General features: G+C 45.6%; 1 protein-coding gene across 2 annotated transcripts in view; it reads left to right on the forward strand.

Moving 5' to 3' along the window:
* LOC142588403 (uncharacterized) overlaps window positions 1-22306 on the forward strand; it is a 151903-nt gene extending 129597 nt beyond the window's left edge. The window contains exons 46-51 of one of the 2 annotated variants that reach the window (XM_075700098.1): window positions 1613-1675; window positions 3634-3669; window positions 5169-5222; window positions 9283-9336; window positions 13028-13090; window positions 22046-22306. In XM_075700098.1, the coding sequence (XP_075556213.1) occupies window positions 1613-1675; window positions 3634-3669; window positions 5169-5222; window positions 9283-9336; window positions 13028-13090; window positions 22046-22263 (488 nt within the window). In that variant the 3' untranslated portion in view covers window positions 22264-22306. Of the gene's footprint in view, window positions 1-1612; window positions 1676-3633; window positions 3670-5168; window positions 5223-9282; window positions 9337-13027; window positions 13091-18361; window positions 18647-22045 lie in introns of those variants that run through there. The other variant, XM_075700097.1, reaches the window with a different exon arrangement.
* Window positions 22307-22528: the final 222 nt, after the last annotated feature.

The raw sequence follows: 22528 nt of genomic DNA on the forward strand, positions 1-22528 counted from the left end.
TAGTCAATAAATGCGGCATCAAGCTGTCCGCGGCTGTTAAGAGAAGAAGCAATGTCATGCCTAAATTCAAGCAACTGTGTAACAGTGGAATAGCCAGCACGATAACCGTGCTGCGATCGGGAAAGAATGTTGTATGCATTTAGGTATTCCACAATGGTGCTTGTGAATAATGTGCCCCAAGAGTTTAGAGCTGGTGGAAGTAAAGACTTTGACCTATAATATGGTGTTAATTTGTTTGTTTCCGGACTTAAATACAGGCACGACGTTAGCCAATTTCCACAGCCGGGGAACTGTTGTAGAGCTTATTGATTTTTTGAATATTATAATTAGATTGCTTGCGTACCATTCCGAGTGCCTCTTTAGGAATATATTTGGAATGTCGTCTGGACCTGGGCTGTTCGTTACATCAAGTATTAATATGAGGTTATGTACTCCGGAGGAGGCTACATCAATATTAGGATGAGAGGGCAGATTGCAGCACGCGGAAAATGGGAGGGGGGGGGTGCCATTAACGGTAGAAAAAACTGGTTTGAAGAAAATTTTAGGAGACAAGTCAGTTGACGTCTTCTGCCTTGAGCACCTGAACTTACTGGTCTCTCGTGGTGGTGCTCTTGCTGGAGAACTCGACTCAACCGAAACAAGAGTGCCGGCTTATGTGTAAATTCGTTCACGTTTTACTAATACAATTATAGTCCGCAAGTGAAACATAATGAAGAATTGTAAATGCGCCGAAGAAGCTGGGCGCTCGTATCGAACAACAGCCGGGCAGCTCGTTGCCTTCGTGTCCTCTCAAGATAGAAGTGCTGAACTGCTTCAATCTACTGACTACCGATCACCCCCGCCCCTCCATGTTTATTTTTAGTTCGAGCGCAATTAAAAGCTCAAGATTGGTTTAGCGTTACCCATACATTGCTTTCTTACGTCATCGTCGTGTTTATGCAGGGGTTATCTTGTCGTAATCGTCAGGCTACTTCCTGATTGTCAGCCCCCACTCTCAACTAAGGCCTCTAGAAAAAAGTATCCGACGATTACGATCCTCCCTAATGCCAAGTTTGAGAGCAGCTCGATACGTGTTTTCATTTCGCGATATACTGAAGCAAACGACGCGAGACCGAAATCACCGCACCGACTGGCACTAGACCAGTGGCGTCAGCGCCTTCGCAGGAGGGGCAGTATGGGAACGCTAGCATGATGAGCACGGTAGCCAGCTGGATGAGTCAGTACATCTCCATAACTATTACAAACAGCCCACACTACGAAACACGGACTAAGAATAGACAGACACGAGCGCTGTGTTTGGGTATCCTTCTTCCGTGTTTTTTTTAGTGCGCGCTGTGTGTAATAGTTATGAGGCATGATGGGCGGCGTCAGCACCAGCTCTGGAAGATTATCACGACTAGTTACCACGCCTAGAATATAAAGATCGTGTTGTGGACTCAAAACTGTTGTGCGCAGTCACTGAGCTAGATCAATAATACATGTAAGGGAGTCTGTCTTTTGATTTTCCAAAATTGTACATTGCCTGTTCAGTGTACCGGCACGTCTTACAACCTAAGAACTTTTTTTCTATGCGCAAACACCAGACAAGAAATCGACTCTGATTCTTTTTCAGCACTCGGAGCTGGTCAAGTGGGAAATTGGTACATCATACGACCGGGAATCAATGGGACTTGGGGTGAGTACAGTTTCCGTCCCTTTCAAAGGCGAACACCACCTCCATGACTGATGGCTGTAACGACGACTTGACTGCAAACTGTTCCTGAAGTGTTCTTTACTGCAAAATGTATGCAAGAGCAACATACGGTGACTTTTTGACACGTATTCGTGATGCCCAATCTCGCTCAGCTCAGTGTTGTAGAACTCCCAGAACGTAGTGGACGTATGTTCCTTTTCTTTAATCTTTCTTTTTTTATTTATGTAAATGTCGATTTATTTTTCGAGGATACGACAGCATCGAAATCAGTTTATTCCAAAGATTCAGAGAATCAAAAACGGAAGGAGAGACAGAGAGCTCCACCAGGCGTATATTTTGTCTCCTACGCTACGCAAGAGCAAGATAATAAAGGGATAAAAGGAAAAGACACGTACACAAAACACTGAAGGGGCGCTCACCCTCATATGCACAAAAGACTACAGTCGGTCACGGAGATCTCACGACTTCAAGAACTTCAGCCATCTACGTGCCACCTTCAATGCTTGGGATGTATCTGGCCAAATTCGTCACCGAGAGTGTCCTTGTGTCCGGGCGATCTAAAGTTGTGGGGAGTAAAAGCCACTGGTCACCTCAGCGATGACCGATTCAGAAGAAATGTCCTATAGACTCATGTAGTCAACGCATCCATAGCCTCTAGCGTTCGGGTGAAGAGTCACAGGAAGGACGCGGTGGCGTTAGAATTATGACGGCGCTTTGTTCAAACCGTCCATATAGTGTCGATGCAAGCTAATGTTCGAGTGAGCTGTGAGCTTCGGCGGCGTTAGAAAGCAACAGCATGGCCCCGGAGTTTATATTGAAAGATAGTGAGCGGAATGTTATGGGACATATGTCAAGTAAATGCAGGAAGCTCTTGTTAAGCTATAATTATAATACAGCCTCACTTTCCCTATTGCAGTGAAACATTAGGATGGATGTAAGCTTCCTGAATGTAAGCAAATAGGCTGATGATACATCACGAGCCTATTTATGTCCACTGCTGGACGAACGTCTCTTCTCCCAGCCATTTTCAATTAGCCCGGTCTTGTGCCAGGTGTTCTAGAATACTTGAATGTTGGGTCCGTTGATTTTTCATAACTGAACTAGTAACCTAGCGCAATAAAAACCACAGACACAAGAATGGCGGACAAACGCAAGCTTGCCTTTGTCCACCTTCCGTGTGTCTGAGGTTTTTATTGCGCTAAGTTACTAGTTCAGTTGTGCCCGTTGACACCAGCTAACGCCTGCAAATTTGCAAATTTCGCTTTCGAATCGTGAAACGCACTTCCCTTATTCAATACAAATTTCTCATTTTCAACATTCTTTTTAGATAGTCATCGTTCTGCCAGTATCCCTGCTGTAGCCAACGGCCTTGCCCACAATACGTTTAGCAGGACCACAGTAATGATCACAACAGCAACTGTCATGACAGCCCATCAGAATGATATCACGAACCTTCTATAGACGTTTAGCGCCTACGCACAAGCAGATTTCACTACTCGGTCAATAAACATGCACCCGCTTTATCATATTTAACCAACAGTTAATGAAGCCAAGGAATTCACAGGAGAAATTATTTGTAACTTTAATTGAGGTGTAGATAGGATAAAATAAAGGGAAATTAAGTAGGACGAGAACTATAGTGGTTGCCAAACCCACAACGTCCGCATTGCGCATCCATGCGACAACAAATTGTACTAAAGATGGCGTCTCTTCCCATGCCTTCATTCTTGGGCATTTTACCTTTGTGTACAATGTCTTTCCCTTCTTTGTCATCGTCGTCTGATGGCTTCACACAGTTACAACCAACAAAAATTGCGCCTCTCGGTTCCCCTTCTTTTTCTCGTTAGTATAGCGGGACAGTATTTCTTGTCCCACTGCTTGTGTATATTTATTGACGGAGTTTTTTTTATTTTAAAAGTTTTTTCTATTTCCTCTTTTAGGAACTGCAGGGGGTAGCTTCGGAGCCGGTGGTGTAGGTGAGTCTAAATTTCCATTCACAGGTGATGATCTATATATCTACTATACAAGAGCGTTTAGCTAAAAGAAATGCACTTCCATTGACCGTAGCCATAAACACTATTTGTAAAATGCGCAATGGAACTAGTGAAACAACGAAACTTGATGGTCTGTAAAGGAGGTTTATTTATTCATTCATGTATTCTCAAGGCCGGGAGACGTTCTAGGGGAAAGTGGGAGTGCGAAAATCAGTAGACAAGCATAGAGCAGATACACTTCATTGCAAAAAGTTATTGAATTGCAGACTTAAAGAGTGCAGATGCGGCGGTCAGGCTGACGATGGAGGTAGGCGAGAGATTCCTGTCAATGCCGGTCTTCATTGCGACAAGGCATTCGTAATAACCTCTAGTATGGACATTGGGCAGGCCAACTTTGGGATGATGGCCAGCGCAGGATCATACGTAATGAGGGACGGAGAAAAGATATTGTTTTCAAGTTTTCATTGAAGCAATAAATTTTGTGAAATTCACATAGTGGGCATCGTTAAGACAGGTCAGGAATATCTAAAGTTTCTTTTTTTTCATTTCTGAAACGCTGCATTGACGCGCATAACTAGAACAGTGAACCATGTATAGTTATTTGGAAGCGATTCAAGGAACGTCATGCGAAATGTGGTTCCTGGAACGTCATTAGAGATGTAAGCAGTCTCCTGGATGCTGCGGCTTGGGGAAAGCTGGGTTGAAGGAGTACAAGCTCGAGATTGGCGTGGCAATAATGTGTTCGATTTCGGAATTCTGAGAAAAATCTTTAGTTATGTGAACGCCTAGGTATTTGACAAAGTCACCGATGGCAAATGTGAATCCATAATTATACGACAAATGGAATTAGCATTGATAGCCGACCATGTTATTCTTATTGACTTACATTTGTTATATTATTCAATTTCATTAGCCAAGTGTCAAACCAACGAGAAATGTAATTGAGATCAGATTGCAATATGCGTGTACCGGTCAGATTAAACGTGATCAAAACGTAGAGGTTGATAGCACTAAGCTAGTCCGTTCTTTTCTTTTCTGTTCTCATACGTTGCACTGAATACATTTGTGTAAAACTGTATTTTGCTCACGCTTGACTGTAGGCTTCTTGAGATTCTCGTTTGAGCTCCTCATTTGGAAGCTCTTTCAATGAACCTCATTACATTTCTATTTAAACAGTCTCTTTGCCTCTCTCTCGTCAAAACCTTTACGTCTGCCCGCCATACTTGTCGAGTACATCGAGGAATGTCACAGGCAGTTTCAATGATCGCATTACATGTGACACGAGCTATGCAATGAGCATGATAGCAACTGCTACGATAGCCGATCACCATGTCAACACGAACCTGTCGCTCACCTTTAGCGCTCGCGGACCGGTCTGTTTCACTTTGCTGGCATTGTTTTGCTTCTTTTATTGTTGTATGTGTATACTTCTTCAACCGAATCATTTTATGAACCACAAAGGTTTCCTTTCTCTGTTCCAGGACCTGCTGGTGCAGTAATTGGACCTGGCGGTGTAGCCATCGGAGGTGGCGCAGGTGAATGCATATTCGATCTATTTACGCAATAATAGAATACTCGTTTGTTAGGATGCTCCTTCACGAAACATTCTTGCGTTTGTATTAGCAATGTACGTGAAAGCTGCTCAGTCAGTCAAAGAACGTTATTATATTATGGAATTTTACGTGCCAAAACCACTTTCTGATTATGAGGCACGCCGTATTGGAGGACTCCGTAAATTTCAACCACCTGGGGACCTTTAACAGTCAAAGAACTTCATTGAAAGGGCCTGTGAGCTTGTGGGACGGGCGAAAGGCCCCGCCTAGGGGACGGCCATGTAACTGAAACTTTATCGGTGGTGAAAGCGCTGCGAAAAAAATTTTGCTGTTTATGTTCTTCTCCTATTTTTCTATTTCTTTTTCCTTGTTTCGTGCCGCACATCTAGTTTCTTGACAGGGAGAATAACTGAACCCTGTAGGCACACTTCCCCTCTGTGCACTGCTGTATAAACGAATTGCTTTTCCTGCTCTCTCTTCGGAAACTTCAACGCTACCCGCTCACCTCTCACATAGTTTGATCGCTCATGCAGAATTTAGTCGCGCTTTCAAGCGCCAAGCTACCACAGTGATAGAGTATAGTGATGCTGAAATACGCAGCGATTTCGCATATTGACTTCTATTTTGCAATATTTTACTGCTTCTTCGCCAACGCAAACGCGTAGGCTTACTTTGTTGCTCTGCACACTTACTACTGTATTATTGTATACTTTGAATACTTTATGTTTAGGCTTTCTTAATCTCATGTTAATTAGAAGATGTACTGCATTACTTTTCTCTTTTGTTCACGTTGTTTATCTGTTTCCTTCTCTGTACATCTTTGTTTTCTTTTGCAACAGCCGTTTTCTGTAACCATACTCCCTCCGTAGATGGCCATGTGTTGATAGCAGATGGAAATTCTGCAACGTTTGCAACTTCACTGTGAACTAACTAATTATGACGAGTAAATGAAACTCGGCGTAACGGTACAGTCTCCATAGCGGCCAATTTTAGTATAATTTTTTCCAAGATGTTTACATTGTAGAGAGAACTACGGAGCATTCACCAATTACTGGGAACGAAAATTTTTTCGTGTTGACGGGACGCGTAGGCAGCCGAACATCGACCACCACCGGAGGGTAGCTACGCAGGGCGTTTCACGAACTTTTGCCAAGGATTTTAAAAAGTGGTTAGCCGCAGTTGAGTGAAACCAACAGCGTATGGTTTGCCATCGTGGGGCACTCCTTAGAGTACTTTTTATATACCGCTTCGTTAGTTAATTAACTAAGACGAATTATGCAAAATTTGTAATACTCACTTTAGGGTCAAGTGCGTTTCGTTGTGTTGTAGAGAGGTTTCAGAAACGACCAATCCAATTTTTTTTTTTTTTTGGTAACGTATGCTGCGTGGCAATTTTTTGTTTTTGCCGTTTAATGAAAGCCCGCCAAATATACAATAAAACCACGTGACTGCGCTCGTGCGCTATAGAATTACAGCGCTCTCAACCGTGCGTCGAGCGTATCGCTTATCAGGGACGACGGCGCTTCCTTTCCGTGTGCCACCGCGAAATGTGCTGACGCACTGTGAAGCCGCGATGCTTAGAGCCGTGGCCGCTCACTTCGCCACGGTCCGTGCGCATGGTTCTTTCGCACGAACCGCGATCGAGAGCGCTGCAAGGAAGGAAGGAAATCAACTGTATTCGAGGTCCTGCAGTCCACGAGAGCTTTGGGCTCTCATGGAGTGGGCGTCTCCTACGACGGAACGGGGAGGTTGAGTTTCCTGGTGACGTCGTAGACCGGCTAGGCGGCTCAGAGTTGGGGAGCGCGTTCTTCGCTCCGGATTGCTTTTTCAAACTTGCGCTTGTCCTGTTCGCAGTTTACGCGAGCTTGCGAGCACAGCCAGAGTAAATGATAGACGTTAAGCAATGTATTTCAATTGGTGCAATAAGACTTGTCGCAAAGCTCAGGCATGTAATGGTGTAGTCTGTTTTGCGTGGGGTATGTGTCTGTTTGTAACATTCTGAGTGTAACCGCTTGAGCTCGAGTGAGCGTGCGGTGTGGCGTGCTATACTCTCTACGTTGTAGGTAGTAGTGTTTAGTGATTTCATTGTATGTAGTGGGGGCGTCCTTGTTCTCCTAGTGGTCGGGTGAAGCCGCGCGGTCTGTAAGCGCGCGCGCAGCCTCGTGCGCCGCCTCGCTAAGGTTGGGGACGTCGCCGATCTTTGGTCCTAAGTGTTCTGGAAACCGTTATATGACGTGTTTCTTAATCTCTTTCTTTGTAAAAATTCTGAGAGCCTGTGCGCAGACCTTGCCATTTTGGAAAGATCTGATAGCGGCTATGGAGTCGCTGTAAATATGGGAAAGATTGCCGTCGGTGAGCGCAACAGTGATCGCAACCTGTTCGGCCTGTTCAGGCTTCCTTGCAATTACCCTGGCTGCATGTCTTGTGGATCCGCGCCCGTCCACAACCACCACTGCGAAAGCTTTGTTTCTTGCGTATACAGCCGCGTCCACAAAAGCTGAGCGTTCGCGGTTCGCCAAGGCTTGATTAAGGAGGCATTGTCCTCTCACTTGTCGTCTGCCTCTGTTGTTTTGGGGTGTACGTTTCTGGGTATAGGTCGGACCGTGATCTTGGCGCGGATGTCTTGTGGGAGGTCTGCAAAGTCTTTTTCTATGTTTCCTTGAGCAAAGCCTAGCTTCCCTAGGATCGTGCGCCCCGGAGGCGTCGTCAAAATCCTAGGAAGCTGGGTGCGCTGCTGGGCTTTGGCAATTTCTTCCAGGGTGTGGTGCATGCCCAGGTGCCCCAGCTTCTCGTTGCTGGTGCTGGTCGGAATGCCGAGGGCTTGCTTGGTGACCTTTCTGATTTGGGCATTAAGTCTGTCTCTTTCGGATCGTATTCAATTGATCATTGTCGCAACGAATGCGAAGTGACAGGTGACGAACGTGTGTACGAGTTTGATGAGATTATGTTCCTTGAGGCCCCTGTGTCTACTTGCAATTCTTCTGATGAGCCTGATAGCGTTGTTGGTCTTGGTGATGAGCTTCTGAACCGTAGAGGCATTGACGTCTTTAGTCTCTACGATCATACCCGGGACTCTGTGCATGAGCGCAGTCACGTGGCTTTATTGCACATTTCGCGGGCTTTCTTTAAACGCCCAAGAAAGATCTCCCCACGCAGCATGTACGTTGCCACAAAAAAAAAAATTGGATCGGCCGTTTCTGAACTCCGTCTAGAACGCAACGAAAGGCACTCGGCCCTAAAGTGAATGTTAGACATTTTGCACAATTCATATTAGTTAATCGAACAATCAAGTGGAATATAAAAACGTAATCTAAGGATTGCCGCATGACGGCAAACCACATGCCGTTGCTTTATTCAGCTGCGGCTAATGTTTTTTTTTTTTTTTTTATATCATTGGCACAAAATACGTGAAACACCCTGTATATACAGCTTCGCTTCAAAAATTGGCGCATGCGCATTACCCGCTCGGCATCGCGCGGATAAAACACTACCAAGGCTTTTTGCGAACAGCACTTGTGAGTTTTAATAAACGGGCCCATCTCGCGAGTTTGATTGTCAGCCTTTGATTATGGAATGAAACGCAAGAAAGACAGGGAGTGCAATAAAGGGGGCTAATGGCACTAGTAAAGCCCTTCACACACGTTTCGCCGACCAGGTTCAGCACCGCCAACCTACATGTCTCCTCCGCACTCCTTCCTCACTTACCCCGTCAGCTTCCAGCATGAAGCGGAAACAGTCTCTTTGCTTCTCTTTCGTTGAAACCTTCACGTCAGCCCGCCATACTTGTCGAGTACATCGACGAACGTCACAGGCAATTTCAATGCTCACACTACATGTGGCACGGACATTGCAATGAGCATGATCGCAACTGCTACGACAGCCGACCACCATGCCAGCACGAACCTGTCGCGCACCTCTAGCGCTCGCGGACCGATCTGTTTCACTTTGATGGCATTGTCTAGCTTTTTTTTATTGCTGTATGTGTGTACTTCTCCAGCCGAATCATTTGATCAACGACAAAGGTTTGCTTTCTCTGTTTCAGGATCTGCTGGTAGCGTAATCGTACCTGGCGGCGCAGTCATCGGAGGTGGCACAGGTGAATGCATATTCTGCCTATTTACGCAGTTGTAGAATACTCGTTCCTTAGGAGGCTCATGCATAAAACATTTCTGCATTTGTATCAGCAGTGCTCGTGAAAGCTGCTGTCGAAATGTCGGTCAATAAGTCAAAGAATTTCATTGAAAGGTCCTGCGAGTTTGTGGGACGGGCGAAAGGTCCCGCCTAGGGGACGGCCATATGAACTGAAACTTTTATCGATCATGAAAGCGCTGCAAAAAAAATGTTGCTGTAAATGTGCTTCTCCTATTTTTCTATTTTTTTCCCTTGTTGCATGCCGCACGTCTAGTTTCTTGACAGGGAGAATAAATGAACCCTGTAGGCACACTTCCCCTCTGGACACTTCTCTATAAACGAATTGTGTTTCCTTCTCTCACTTCTTCTGAGAAAGAAGGAAATACCTCTCTCTCGCATAGTTTGCTCGCTCATGCAGAGTGTATTCGCGCGCTTGCAAGTGCCAAGCTACCACAGTGACAGAGTAGTGATGCTGAAATACGCTGCTATTTCGTAAAATGACTTTTATTTGGCAGTATTTTACTCCTCCTTCGCGAATGCAAACGTGCAGGCTTACTTTGTTGCTGTGCACACTTACTACTTTATTATTGTATTCTTTGAATACTTTATGCTTAGGCCTCGTTAATCTCGTGTTAATTAGAACGCTCTGCTTTATTTTTCTCTTTTGTTCACGTTATGTGTTTCCTTGTCTGTACTGTTTCTTTTTTTCTTTTGTCAAATGCCAGTTGTCTATTGTATAATTGCTATTGTTAGGCGAATTCCCTTATTACCTTTACTGCGTCCAGTGCGCGTGCAGTTACTGCCTTTAACTCTAGGCCCCTCTAGAACTGTACGGGGCTCAGTAGTTTGTGAAGCTGTGTTTTCTTTTTCGTCCTCTATCATTCTGCCCATCATGGCGCAAAACAAGGGTTTATTTATTTATTAACGCGACAGCGTTAAGGAGCTCGTGTCGCAGAAAAGCCGGTGTCGTCGACGTAGGCGGCGTTGGCCGTGAGCGATAAATCCCAGAAGGCACTTCATAAATAAAAAATCTTGCAAGATGGGCTGGTGGGAATCGAACCAGGGTCTCCGGAGAGTGAGACGGAGACGCTACCACTCAGCCACAAGCTCGTTCCTTCAAAACGGGACAAAATCGCCTCTAGTGAATGCGGTATTGCCTTAGAAACGTGCTGTAGAAAGTTATACTGCGGTGTATATGGGTAATTATGACCATGTTGAATACGCAGCGCCAATGCCAAAGCGTGCTAAGTTCGCCTCTCTAGCCACGAGGAAGTCTCGGCGTCGAGAGGTCATGATATATCCGTCATTCTATCTAGATACGCCCAGCCAAGCACATGGCGTAGTGTAGAAGAATCAGCGTGCATCGCCTCAAAAAAAAATTTTTATTGCTTCTTTTTTATTTTTGGCTCGCAAGATTAGGCTGATCTCACATTTTCACTCAGCTTATTTTACTGTGAGAGTGTTTGAAAGCTTTAAAGTGGCTTGGCTTTGTCTGTGCGTCTCCTGTGTTGCACTGTCGTCTTTACGTCGTCGTCGTCGTCAGGCTACTTCATCTCATGCTCCGTACTCAAGATATGTCGATTAAGAACAACACTTTATCCCGGCTACCACGGACGATCTAACTCTGGCTCCTGCAAGACAGGAAAACATTTCAGCACTCACACGTATCGCGCCAACAAAATGGTGGAAAATAAAGGCCCGGCTGCACAACTCACTTGTTTCGAACAAACCTCAAAGCAAAAGACTCTCAACGAGCTTGTAGTGACGCGCGCCAGAAAGTCGCTGCCACCTTCCCGAATGTGTGCCTTGGGAAGCTCGCGCATCTCGATTTTTCTGTGTCAAGTTCAAGCAGATCCGAAACCTAAGGACTCTTCCCTGTTAAGCGCCTGCTAGTACGCATTAAGTCAGCTGAACATAGGTTTGGGCGCTAAAGAGCGTGAGATCAGAGCTTTGAAAAGAGACACGACGAAAGCGGAGGCTTGATTTGCTCGCTTACCTCGAGCTATTTAAAGCATTGGTTCTGCCCGTTCGACACTGTAGACGCTGGGCTTCGAGGCTCTGCGAACTGCCCGTCTCGGCAAAACTTATCGCATGAGTAATACGCTCACGGGAGCGTTCGAATAAACCGCTATAACACCTTTCTGCTGCGAACAGCAGCTATGAGCTATCAGAAACGGGTCAATGTCGCTTGTTAAGGCGCGTAACACAAGGCAGACAGCTAAACTGTGGAATTCAAGCACTAGGATGCCTAAGACTATCTTACAGCAGTGATGAGGGCGGGCGGCGCAATGATAACTGTAGGGGGACGATGTCGACGCCAGTCACGACGACGGTGGTATATGACGGCGGTGGCTCGACGACGACCGCGACGTGACCACGACACTTCTTTGGTTGGCATCCAAAACATCGGTCAAGTAGGCGTCGCTAAACAAATGGGAACTCAAAACGGCGACTTGGGGCGCGATCGGAGATGTTTTGTTCGATACGCGTTCTGTTCAGTTGCTGCAACGTCACAAAGTTGCAGTATGCAAAATTTGTGACAGCGGGGCGGAGAGAGCAGCCAATCAGGAAGCGGTGACCTCCCCGGAAGTTTACTTGCGTCGTTTATCGTCTGCTTGCAAACAGTATACTACAAAACCAAATGTTTCTCGTCTTCCAAGTGAAATAAATATTTATCTAAAAAAATGTATTTTTTCTTCTCAAGCCTAAACACTTTTTCAAATAGTAGTACGTGTGACTATTGCAATTTATAACTATCATGTTAAATCTTTATCTAAAAAAATGTATTTTTTCTTCTCAAGCCCAAACACGTTTTCAAATAGTAGTACGTGTGACTACTGCAATTTATAACTATCAGGTTCTTTTCGTCGTCCCTAGGTGGTGTCGCGCACAGCGAGAAGAAAAAAAAACGACGGGATGAGTGGAGCACTTTTCAAGAGGCAGCGACAACATTCCAGTGGCTCGCTGGCACCGATGATGTTGTCGATTTCTCGGTACAACCGACGAATTATTTGTTTCGAGAAACAAAAACGACGTCAAAATTCACTTTGTGCCATTTCTTCAAACGCGTTTCGCACCGGCACCCGCTCTCCTCCTTCTTCTAGAAACGCCAGCGCAACAACCTAGGTTCCCAACGGAAGCGCCAATTTCTCGAATTAAACTATGGATTGGACTCAAACGTACCATTCCGCAGCCGAAAACGCCGCCTGTTCGATCCAATCCAATCCACCAGACGCGCCATGCGAAGCCGTATGATCGCTCCAAACTTCCCAGCGCCCGTCGGGTTCGGCGCCTAGCAGACGAAATGCTTGGTGGGAGGATGATTGACAGGAGCGTGTCGTCATTTTGGCGTCACCAAAAATGTGGCCGCGCCCCGGGGCTGCGACGTCGGCGCGGAGTAGGCCAATCGCGCGCCGGTAACTGAACGAACGCGCCGAACAACCATCTCCGATCGCACCTTTGCTGTAACTGATTTAAAGGAATAAACACTATAATGGAGTCCATGTCCTTACATTGCTAAATTTTTTTTTGCCCATCAGTCTACCCACACGTCTTTAAAGATAAGAATTTGCTTTCGCTCATCTAAACGCAAGCGACAAAAGATTTCTTGTAAGTCTTGTAATTTTTCTTATTATTTGTTCATTGTTATTTTCTAGGTCTCGGAGGTGTTAACGGGGCTGGCTGGAGCATCACACGACCGGGCATTTATGGAACTTTGGGTGCGTACCACAGCCATTTCTTTCAAAAGTGAACATCACCGCAATAACTGTTGGCTTCCACGACGACCTGACTACAAATCGCCCCTGTAGTGCAGGTTACTTTGGAATGCGCACCGTGGTACTATGCAGTCATTTAGCGGATATCCCGTGACAGGTTGGCAGTGTACAATATTTTTCGGCTCAGTGTTGTACTTCTAGCAGGCACAGGAGGTCTATTTTTTTTTTCTTATGCGAATTTTTGATGATTCTCAGAGGATGTGAAAGCACTGAAATGTGTTTATTTGCAAGAGTGGAAGAACGAGAAAGACGGAAAGAAACGTACAGAGGGCAGTCAGACGCACATACAGACTACTATACTATGCAGGAGGAAGATGACTAAAGGCATGAAAGAAAAAAGAAAATAACACACAACACTGAGGAGTTGTTCATCTCACGATGCACAAGAGACCACAGAACTTCAGCCATGTATGTGTCGCTTTCTGAGTTTATGGCGCATGCGACCGACTTTATCAACGGGAGTGTACTTGAATCTGTAGGTGATTCTAACGTGGGTGATATAGAAAGCGCTGGTCGTATTATCGATTACTGAAGCAAGAAGAGGTGTTCTATAGACTCGTATGGTCAACGTCCAATGTTTGGGTGAACAGACGAAGAAAGGGTGCCGTTGCGTTAGAGTTTCTAGGGAACTTTGTTCAAAGCATCGCTGGAATGTCGACATACGTGGAATTCCAAATGACCGGCCAACTTTTAGTAATGAGGTAAATTCCAGTTCTCAAGACCCCTCGTTTTTCATCACTGGGCTCTCTCGTTTCCAATTGCAACACACAAGGTTTTTTTTTTTCTCCTTTCTCTTCACTTGGTCGTACTTATGTGCTCATACGGGTGCTATTTTCATCGATAAGCGAGGCCGCTTATATTTTTGTTCTCTCAAACGTAGAATAAAGTCGTTTCACTCACTCACTCCGTCAAACGTGTGTTTGCACGTACGAGGTTCGGCTATGTATACTGCGAACTATATCGTTAACAGTGAAGAATTCATTTTCACTGCTTGGCATACATCAGTATTCTTGAAACAAGTTACCAGCGCAAAACCAGATTGGACGAATAAAGGAAACACCGACACCACAAAACCTAGGGTTGTTGCCGCGCTTGCTGTTCGTGCGTCTTCGCTTTGATTTTACGCTTGTAACATATCACAAATCCAGCCGAAAACTTGTCATTCAAATGTACTAGGCCTTCATGCCCGTATATGACCGCCTAATCGTCCATGCATAGCAAATGTCATCTTTTCTTCTTTGGAACCGCTAACCCCAACCGTTGTTAAAGAAAGAAAGAGAAACCAAGGTGAGTAAAGACAGGGAGGTCCACGACACTAGCGTCAGGTTTTCCAACCTACACAGGGTGTATACGAAAAGGGGTATAAAACTAGAAGCAAGAGGGAGAGCTTGAACTTTGCGTTCACGGGGGAAGATGAACAGGAGGACTGTAAACTGTGACTCAGACCAGTGCACTTTAAAAATGAACTATTGCGCGAATAGCTCTTCAAACCAGATATGGAAGTCGTCGCGGTCCGGGTACCTTTGTCACAGAACGTGGTCTCGAGTCCAGCTGATTTAAGGTTGCCAGGAGATAGGAGCTCTAAGTCGTAACGAGTAGACATACAAAACAGCTGTTCAATGTTGTTATAGAAACTCAGTTGGCTGGTATTGACTTTTTATTTCCTTCAGTTCCATAAAATGAGCCAAATGCGGACGACAAAGACACGAAAACGGGGGACAACAGGATGCAGACTTCCAACAATGTTGGTTGGCGATAAGTTATCACGTATATACAGGCTTGTGCAATAGAGAGGGAAGAAAAACAAACCAGCTATAATGTCTAAGCAGCAGGAAACCGCACATGCTCACTACTTCCATATAAATAACAGCGGTCGAACAAGGCACGTGGCTGTAGTCAACACTTCGACAACGGCACTCGGTCTTAATTATCTGTTCTAACCATTCGCTACATCGACACTGCTCCGGGTTCGTTCACTGTTATTCACTACAAGCCTCCGCCTTCAAGTGAACTTACGTCCTTTTGATGGTTGTTTGCAAAATGCACCCAAAAGTGAATATGGCCAAAACCGGTTCAGGTATGCCATCCAACTTGACGGTAACGCAATAGACGGATCATTAACGCACAGTCTAGGTAGCTTTCAGATATGGTTGACGCCTATAACTTTACGGGCTAGCTACACTCTGTGCTTCGCCAGCACATCGCAACGGTCAGATAAGAGGCTTGGAGCCGCGTTCGCGACAATGGACTTCCAGTTAACCTTGAACCATGCACGTTAGTATGGCGTTCTCCTGAACGTTCTTTTCGAGACCTACAATACTAGGAACAGCTACCTAGTACTCTTCTGCACCATATCATAACGCTAGACATGCTGCACCTTGGACATTTTTGCAACATACTAATTGTGTTCAGTTTGGAGATCGACCTTTCCTGAAATATTAGCGATTGCTAGATTGTTTCCTTTCTCTTGTTTTTGACAAGACTGTACAAGTATATGTAATTTACATGTACGTCACGAATAAACAATGTGTGAAGTGCACACTATGTTTCTTTTTCTTTCGCGTCTCCTTGTTCTTTTCTTTCTTTCTTCTGTTGCGCTCATTTTATGTTGTGAATTACTAACTCATATCAGCTTCTACCATTTCTCCAATCAGATGACTCACTGTTGCGATGAATTCAACATGTTTCGTTTCATTTCATTTTATCACCTTAAAGACCTCTTGCGGGGTATTACCTAAGGGGTGGGTATACAAAGAAATGTCACAGAAGGTTGTCCAGGACGTTATTTTCCGCATTAGTACTAGCGTCATAAGTGTTGTATGTATCCTGCTCCAGAATATGTTATGGTCTTGCTCTTATCACTTTCTTTCCTAACCCCCTTCTCTCACCGTTAACCCCGCGCTGTTTGTAATTAGGTTTCTTGTTCTTATTTCAGTAAAACTATTATTGTCTAACTATTCTTGTTCCCATGTTATTTTACTAATCACTCCTCCCATGTAATACCCTTCTTGAGGATATTCAGGAATATTCTGAATAATAATAATAATAATAATAATAATAATAATAATAACAACATTTGCTCCTTCATGCACGAACGCAGAGAAGGTGGTGATGGCTGTCATGTGGTTGGGGAAGGCCGGCCCATTCCTTAGCTGTGCGATTAAAAAATGATTACGAGCAGGCGGCAATGCGTGCACAAGGGCGAGCGACGTTTAGTGGATGGCCTATGTGCCGAAATTTGCGCGAAGGTGGTAGAATGCGAGATGCTTGGCAAAGCTAATTGTCGTAGAACTTAAGGAACAATGACAAGCTCGTGATACGACGACGGTACGCTGACGTGTTCACACCAGAATCTACTTTTCATGACGAAACGCTGATGTCGCATGAGTATGACGAATTAATGTGTCCTACAACGTGATTCTGTATAGATTCTAATGCGTTGCTTAGGTAAATCTGGTGAGGATATCATACAAGTGATGCGTATCCGAGTTTCGGCCTAAACAATGTTTTTTATGCTACAAATTTACCCGGTGAGGAGCATTGCGGTGGTTCCATTTCAGAAATGCCAAGGTTTTGTTAGCGCATAATGTGATGTCAGTAACATGCGAACACCAGTTTGGGTCATGCGCGATCACAATGCCTAGGTACTTAACTGAGCCCAGAGGGTCAATGGGGATGTCATTAACTGTGTAGAGAAAGTGAAACTAATTACGGCTGCGGAAAATTGACAAAAATTTACATATTAGTGTTTCAAACCATGGGAGAGGCCTTTGCCCTGCAGTGGGCGCAACCAGGCTGATGATGATGATGATGATGATGATGATGATGATGATGATGATGATGATGATGATGATGATGATGATGATGATGATGATTCAAACCATTAACCAGTGATCCCACCTGTCTGTAATGTTGTTCAGTCATTCTGCAGGCAAGTGTGGTCATTACTTAGTCAATCAATCTTTATTTGTCTAGAAATCTGGACGGTCTTCAGGGCTAGAAGCGGCTCTAGGCGGCTTGACTGGGTGATAGTTCGATATATAACGCAATCCTGAGCAAACATATGAATCTGAGTGTAAACGTGCAATGGTAGATTGTTCATGTGTATTAGCAAGAGGAAGGAACCAAAAGAACCTCGAGCAACGCCTGATGTGACGGGAAGAAATTCTCAGGTAATATTGTTAATACTGACGGACTGTGAGCGGTTGCTGAGAAATTATTTTGTCCATGTTAGAACGCTAGGGTGGGAGTTCAGGTGAGATGTTTTAATAAGCGTTGATGAGCTACCTTATCAAACGCTTTTTGCCAAATCAAGAAAAATGATATCGATTGCAGTGTTAGTTTCGAGATTGGGGTGTAGGTCATGAATAAACGTAGCTAATTGAGTGTCACACGACAGACCTTTACGAAAGCCTTGTTGCGACGACGAAAAAAGTTATTACTGTCTAGAGAATTTCTTAGGTACATGACGTGTTCCATGATATTGCGACAGACACTAGTTATGAATATGGGACGATAATTTAAGGGTGAATTACTGTTACCTGATTTGTGGAATGGAACTACCTTGTTATTTACGTTGCATGTGACGTTGTTCTTGCGAGGGTAGCCCCTGGATAGCATCCAGGAGCAAGGTGAACAATTTTTTTATGAATTGTTGCAAGAACAAATCTTTTTCCTGCCTGTTTAATCCTAATGTCAACTATCATTCGCGCGCTCTCATTCTTTTTTTCTTTTTACCTATCGAGAGCGAGAGACAAAGGTAGCATCAGCGGTGCCGCATTTACCTACCGGCAGTTTGTCGTCAAACCACCCTCTGTTCCTCCTCTACTCCCAAAATTTTCCCTCACCTCAACATCTCTTGTGGTACTCAGCAGCTTCTTGACAGGGAAAGCTGCCATCCACACTGCACAAGCAAAATGTTATAGCTCTGAAATTTACAAAGCTTCGTTTGTTCCTCTTTTTATTCTACACTGCGTGAAGCATTCTATCAGAGAAATTCGTTTGGCTTTCATTGATAGCTTCGTGCGGCCTCCAGGAGTGTGAGAAGTATCCTTTTCGTTAAATGTTCTCTTACCCTACAGATATTCAAAGAACGTTCTTGCTTATTTCGCGGCTTCTACTACAGCCCACTGGTGTCTGCCCAATGAGCGTGCCTAATGGCATTTTTTTTTTGTAACACACGCTGTGCATAACATCCGCTTCGCATTCCTTTAGGATATGGCGTCTACCAGAAGTGCGGCAGGAACGAGGTATTCCGGAATAACTCACGCAACTGTGGCGAGTGCAGCTGTGGCATCTACTTAGCAACCGGACGCTTCGGTGGGATACCCGCAAGCTGCTTTCCAGAGAAGCAATCCAGGTGCTGGTGCAGGCTGCTTTTCTGCCGAGATGACAGCGGCAGATGTGTTCGCAGAAATGAGTGCAAGGCGGCGTCTGGGCTACAGATTCCTCGTCCATAATCTGTCAATAAAGGCCAGCTGAGCAGGCTGTGCACCACAAAATGCGCATATTTCTCACACAAGCTTTCACTTGATTTTGCTCAGTGCTCCAGCATCAGTCAACAAACGTTCTCGTTTTGCTATTTTCTTTTGCTCGACGCGTCTGCAGAAGCTACTGTACCATAGTAACGACCGACATCAGTTCTGTAATGTAGTCGTGTGTCAACGCAACGGCGTGAGGCTGCGCGCCCTTTGTGTTCTCTTTCCAGCGACACACGCTGCTTCCCTGATGTATTCTTCGGGCGGCTCTGCCACATGACGCCCTGATTATCACGCTTTACTAGATATCTGCCTTTTGTAAAGCAATCTTCAGCGATCGTCCTCAGCTTGTACAGAAATAGAAAAAGTACGGCAGAACTCATCTCACGATGACTGTCCATGGTAACGTGAATAGCAATCGGGCAATGTAGCGACAGTCCGAGTAAAGTTTCGTTCGTTCTCTGTCCTCGCTTCACCGCTGGAACTTGAAGCTTCTAGGACGATGATCGGCAGTTGTTGATCAAACGCAGGCAGGAAGCGATGAGATCAGATGTACAAGAAATATTTATAGGTAAACTTTTCTATATACATGGCAGGTAAAACAAATACATTACAAACTTGAACAATTGAGAAACAAAGTCTCACTCTTCGACTGTCTCAATGACTGTTAGAGCCCAGACTCGTTTTAACGCACATAGTACGGAGGCTCACTGATCTATCAGCAATCCTGATTTCAGCCAAGTCTGAGGGACAGCATGTCGTCCCGATTTTTATAGCCCAATTACACAAAGGAAAAAAAAGGCGGTAGGGCCGTTGGCCCGTCCCACAGGTTCAGTTGCCAATCAGAGTCAACCGTTTGTTAAGCCACAACCCACAGGGATGGGCTTACTCTTCAAAATAAACATATTGGAAAACAAAGCTCTTTTCCTTCTTCCCTAAAACTCCGATGCCCTCTCATTTCTTCGTAGTTAGTGACGGGCTCAGCAAAACACGCCAGGCCCGAACAAGTTATCGCTAGGCCGCCTCAAATCCCAAGGGCGTCTCTGGGCCGCAACTGTCTCGAAAGCAGGGGCATCGATACCACGTAGTGCGGCCGTACTCAAAGTTTGTCCGCGTGGGAGACTGATGGCCCTCCTTGTCCTTCAAACTTATTGTCTACAAGACAAAGTTCTCCAAGTGCGTGTTTCCAAGACGCCGTCGTCCGAATGCACTCTTTACGTGTGCACCGCATTCCTACAGCGTGCACTGTAAGCTGGCCTTCGACACCACGCAGGCAGTCGCACCCAATAACAAGGCTGGCGATTGCGTTCCGGACGCGTAGAAGATTAGGTCCATGCTCACTGCATGCGGCACGGGGTCAGAGTTGCTAAGCCCTTCTTGACCTCGGCGGCGCCTCCAATTAGTCAGGTACTCGGGCGCCAGACCCACAATACCGTGTACAGCGGTCCCTTTCAAGGCTGGTCTGTGTGGACTCGTGGGACCGTCGGCGGACTGCCAACACCGTATGCACAATACCGACTTCCCGGAATCGGCACTCGCCCTCCTGGCGCCTGCCGCGACGCGTCACCCAACACCGCGCGGTCCGTGACCCCACATGACACAGAAATGGTTGCCCCGCTGACATGGGGGGGGGGGGAGTGCACCCCCTCTCTATACACACAGCACGTGGCGGATTCGTGACACTTAAGAACACGAACAATCAGAGCGACCTTACAGTCCGTATTCCCGCAATCACTTTTTTTTAACCCGTGCAGTAGCAATTGTGACCCTTTCGTTGCTTCAGACACATGCCAAAAACTTTCATATCGTCCCGCTTAGCTACGGCACTCGCTTTCCAACGTCACCCAAGAGCACGAAGGCGTGACAACGACCGCGCAACGCCGATGTAGTCACGATGGAATGATGAAGGGGGCATGACATCAATCAAACGACAAAGGCCTACAATGTCAATGCCATGAAGGCAATGAAATGTGGATACTTAAATTATGACAATGGCACAATGACAACAACGTTACGACGACGACAGCTTGACGACGATCGTGTGAAGGCCACGATATGACGACAACCGGGTGAATAAGCTGGAATGACGACGTTTGCACGACCAACACGCATTACAACAGATGCACGCTAGCGTCTGCGTGATGACGACGTAATCACGACGATGTCGTAAAAATAGTGGCATAATTACCCTTGAAGGACGACATAATGATTATGATAGAATGACGAGCAAGGAATCACGTCGATGGATTGACGAATGTGGTCTCACGGCGACGGCATGGTGACAATGGGATGACGTTGGTGAAGTGATTACGACGTTGAAACGACAGCGTGACGTCGATAGCATGGCGGCAACGGTATGACGACCACAGAATGACGAGAGCGAATATCGAAGATACCATGAGGACGATGGAACGACCACAACGGCACTCCGACGACGGTGCCGTCGTCGGAGTGCCGTCAATGCTCGTCAATGCCGTGACGACGATAGCGTGACAACGGTACGATAACAATGGGGACGACGAGTGTATGATCAAAATTTCGTGAAGATAACTATCACGAAACCTGTATGACGACGATGGCGTGGTTATGGCATGACGAAAGCTGGATGACGAAGCTGGAGTGACGTTAATGCCGCCCCTACGATGGCATTACGATGACGGTCTGACAATGGAGGCCTGATAGGGATTGTCTGACAATGACGGTATGACAATGGCGGCCTAATCAAGATTGAATGACGACAGTGTTATCACGATACAATGAAGAAGACATACTGACATCGATGGAACGACGACGACGGCATGACGACGAAGGGATGACGATACTGAGTGATGACACTGATAAAAGGACAACGTGCCGACGATGGCATGACGAGAGAGAGAGAGAAAGGCAAAGGAAAGACAGGGAGGTTGATCAGAGATTATCTCCGGTTGGCTACCCTGTACTGGGGAGAGGCGAGGGGATGCGATAGGTGAGAGAGCTGGCGAAATGAGACTATAAAGAGTCTTCTTCTCGTCCTCTCTATGTCTATCTTGGAAGAAAAGACATTTATGTTAAGACACAAATGCTACATATCTAATGGGAAGCCAGGGTTGGAGCGCTCAGCAGCGTAGCGGCATTTATTTATTTATTTAAAAATTCTGAATAGCTTGAGTCATTCCTGTATATGGCTACAAGCACGCTGTCGATGGTGTTCTTGATGAACAATATGCTTCTTCACGAAAGCTGAAACACGAGTTATATATGCAAACCCAAACTATAGGACGGTTAACTTGTTGTGCAAACGTTCTTTTATGCAACATAGATGCCGCAGCCAGCGCAAGAGTGGCATAATATCCACTGCTAAAACCAGTGCTCTTGCGGCGCTGTCAACCTACGTATTTCTGCTAACAAACCCTGTGCGTTCTACTTATTTTTTTTTCAGGTAGCCGCAAGTGCAACTCTCTCCGCGAAGTGTACTGGGGCCACTCAAGCAACTGTGGCGAGTGCAACTGCGAGCTCGTTAAGCAAAAGAACTGGAGGGGCAAACCTCTGGCCTGTGTTGCGAACTTGGAGTACAGGTGTTGGTGCAGAGTGCTTTTCTGCCGCAATGCACGTGGCGAATGTGTTCTCAGAAAGCAGTGCAACTCACGAGCAGAGTAGGCTGGCAGGGATCCCCTCATCCCTTATTCTGAATAAAAGGCTGTATCGCATAACCATCTCCACAGAGTGTGTGTGTTTCTTTCACAGCATCGATCGCTGGGTTTCAGTAAGTGCTTACTTTCTGTGTACTAAGTTCCCGCCATCTACAGGCTGAACTACCCCATTTACTCGTGTAAGGTCTGCTCTCTTGTAAAAACCGCACGCTTACTTGGGAGTGCGAAAGTTTTGAAAAAAATGTTTCACTAAGCGTCACGCTCAAATTCAC

Source organism: Dermacentor variabilis, chromosome 7 (genome assembly GCF_050947875.1).
Source record: "Dermacentor variabilis isolate Ectoservices chromosome 7, ASM5094787v1, whole genome shotgun sequence".
Taxonomy (NCBI): domain Eukaryota; kingdom Metazoa; phylum Arthropoda; class Arachnida; order Ixodida; family Ixodidae; genus Dermacentor; species Dermacentor variabilis.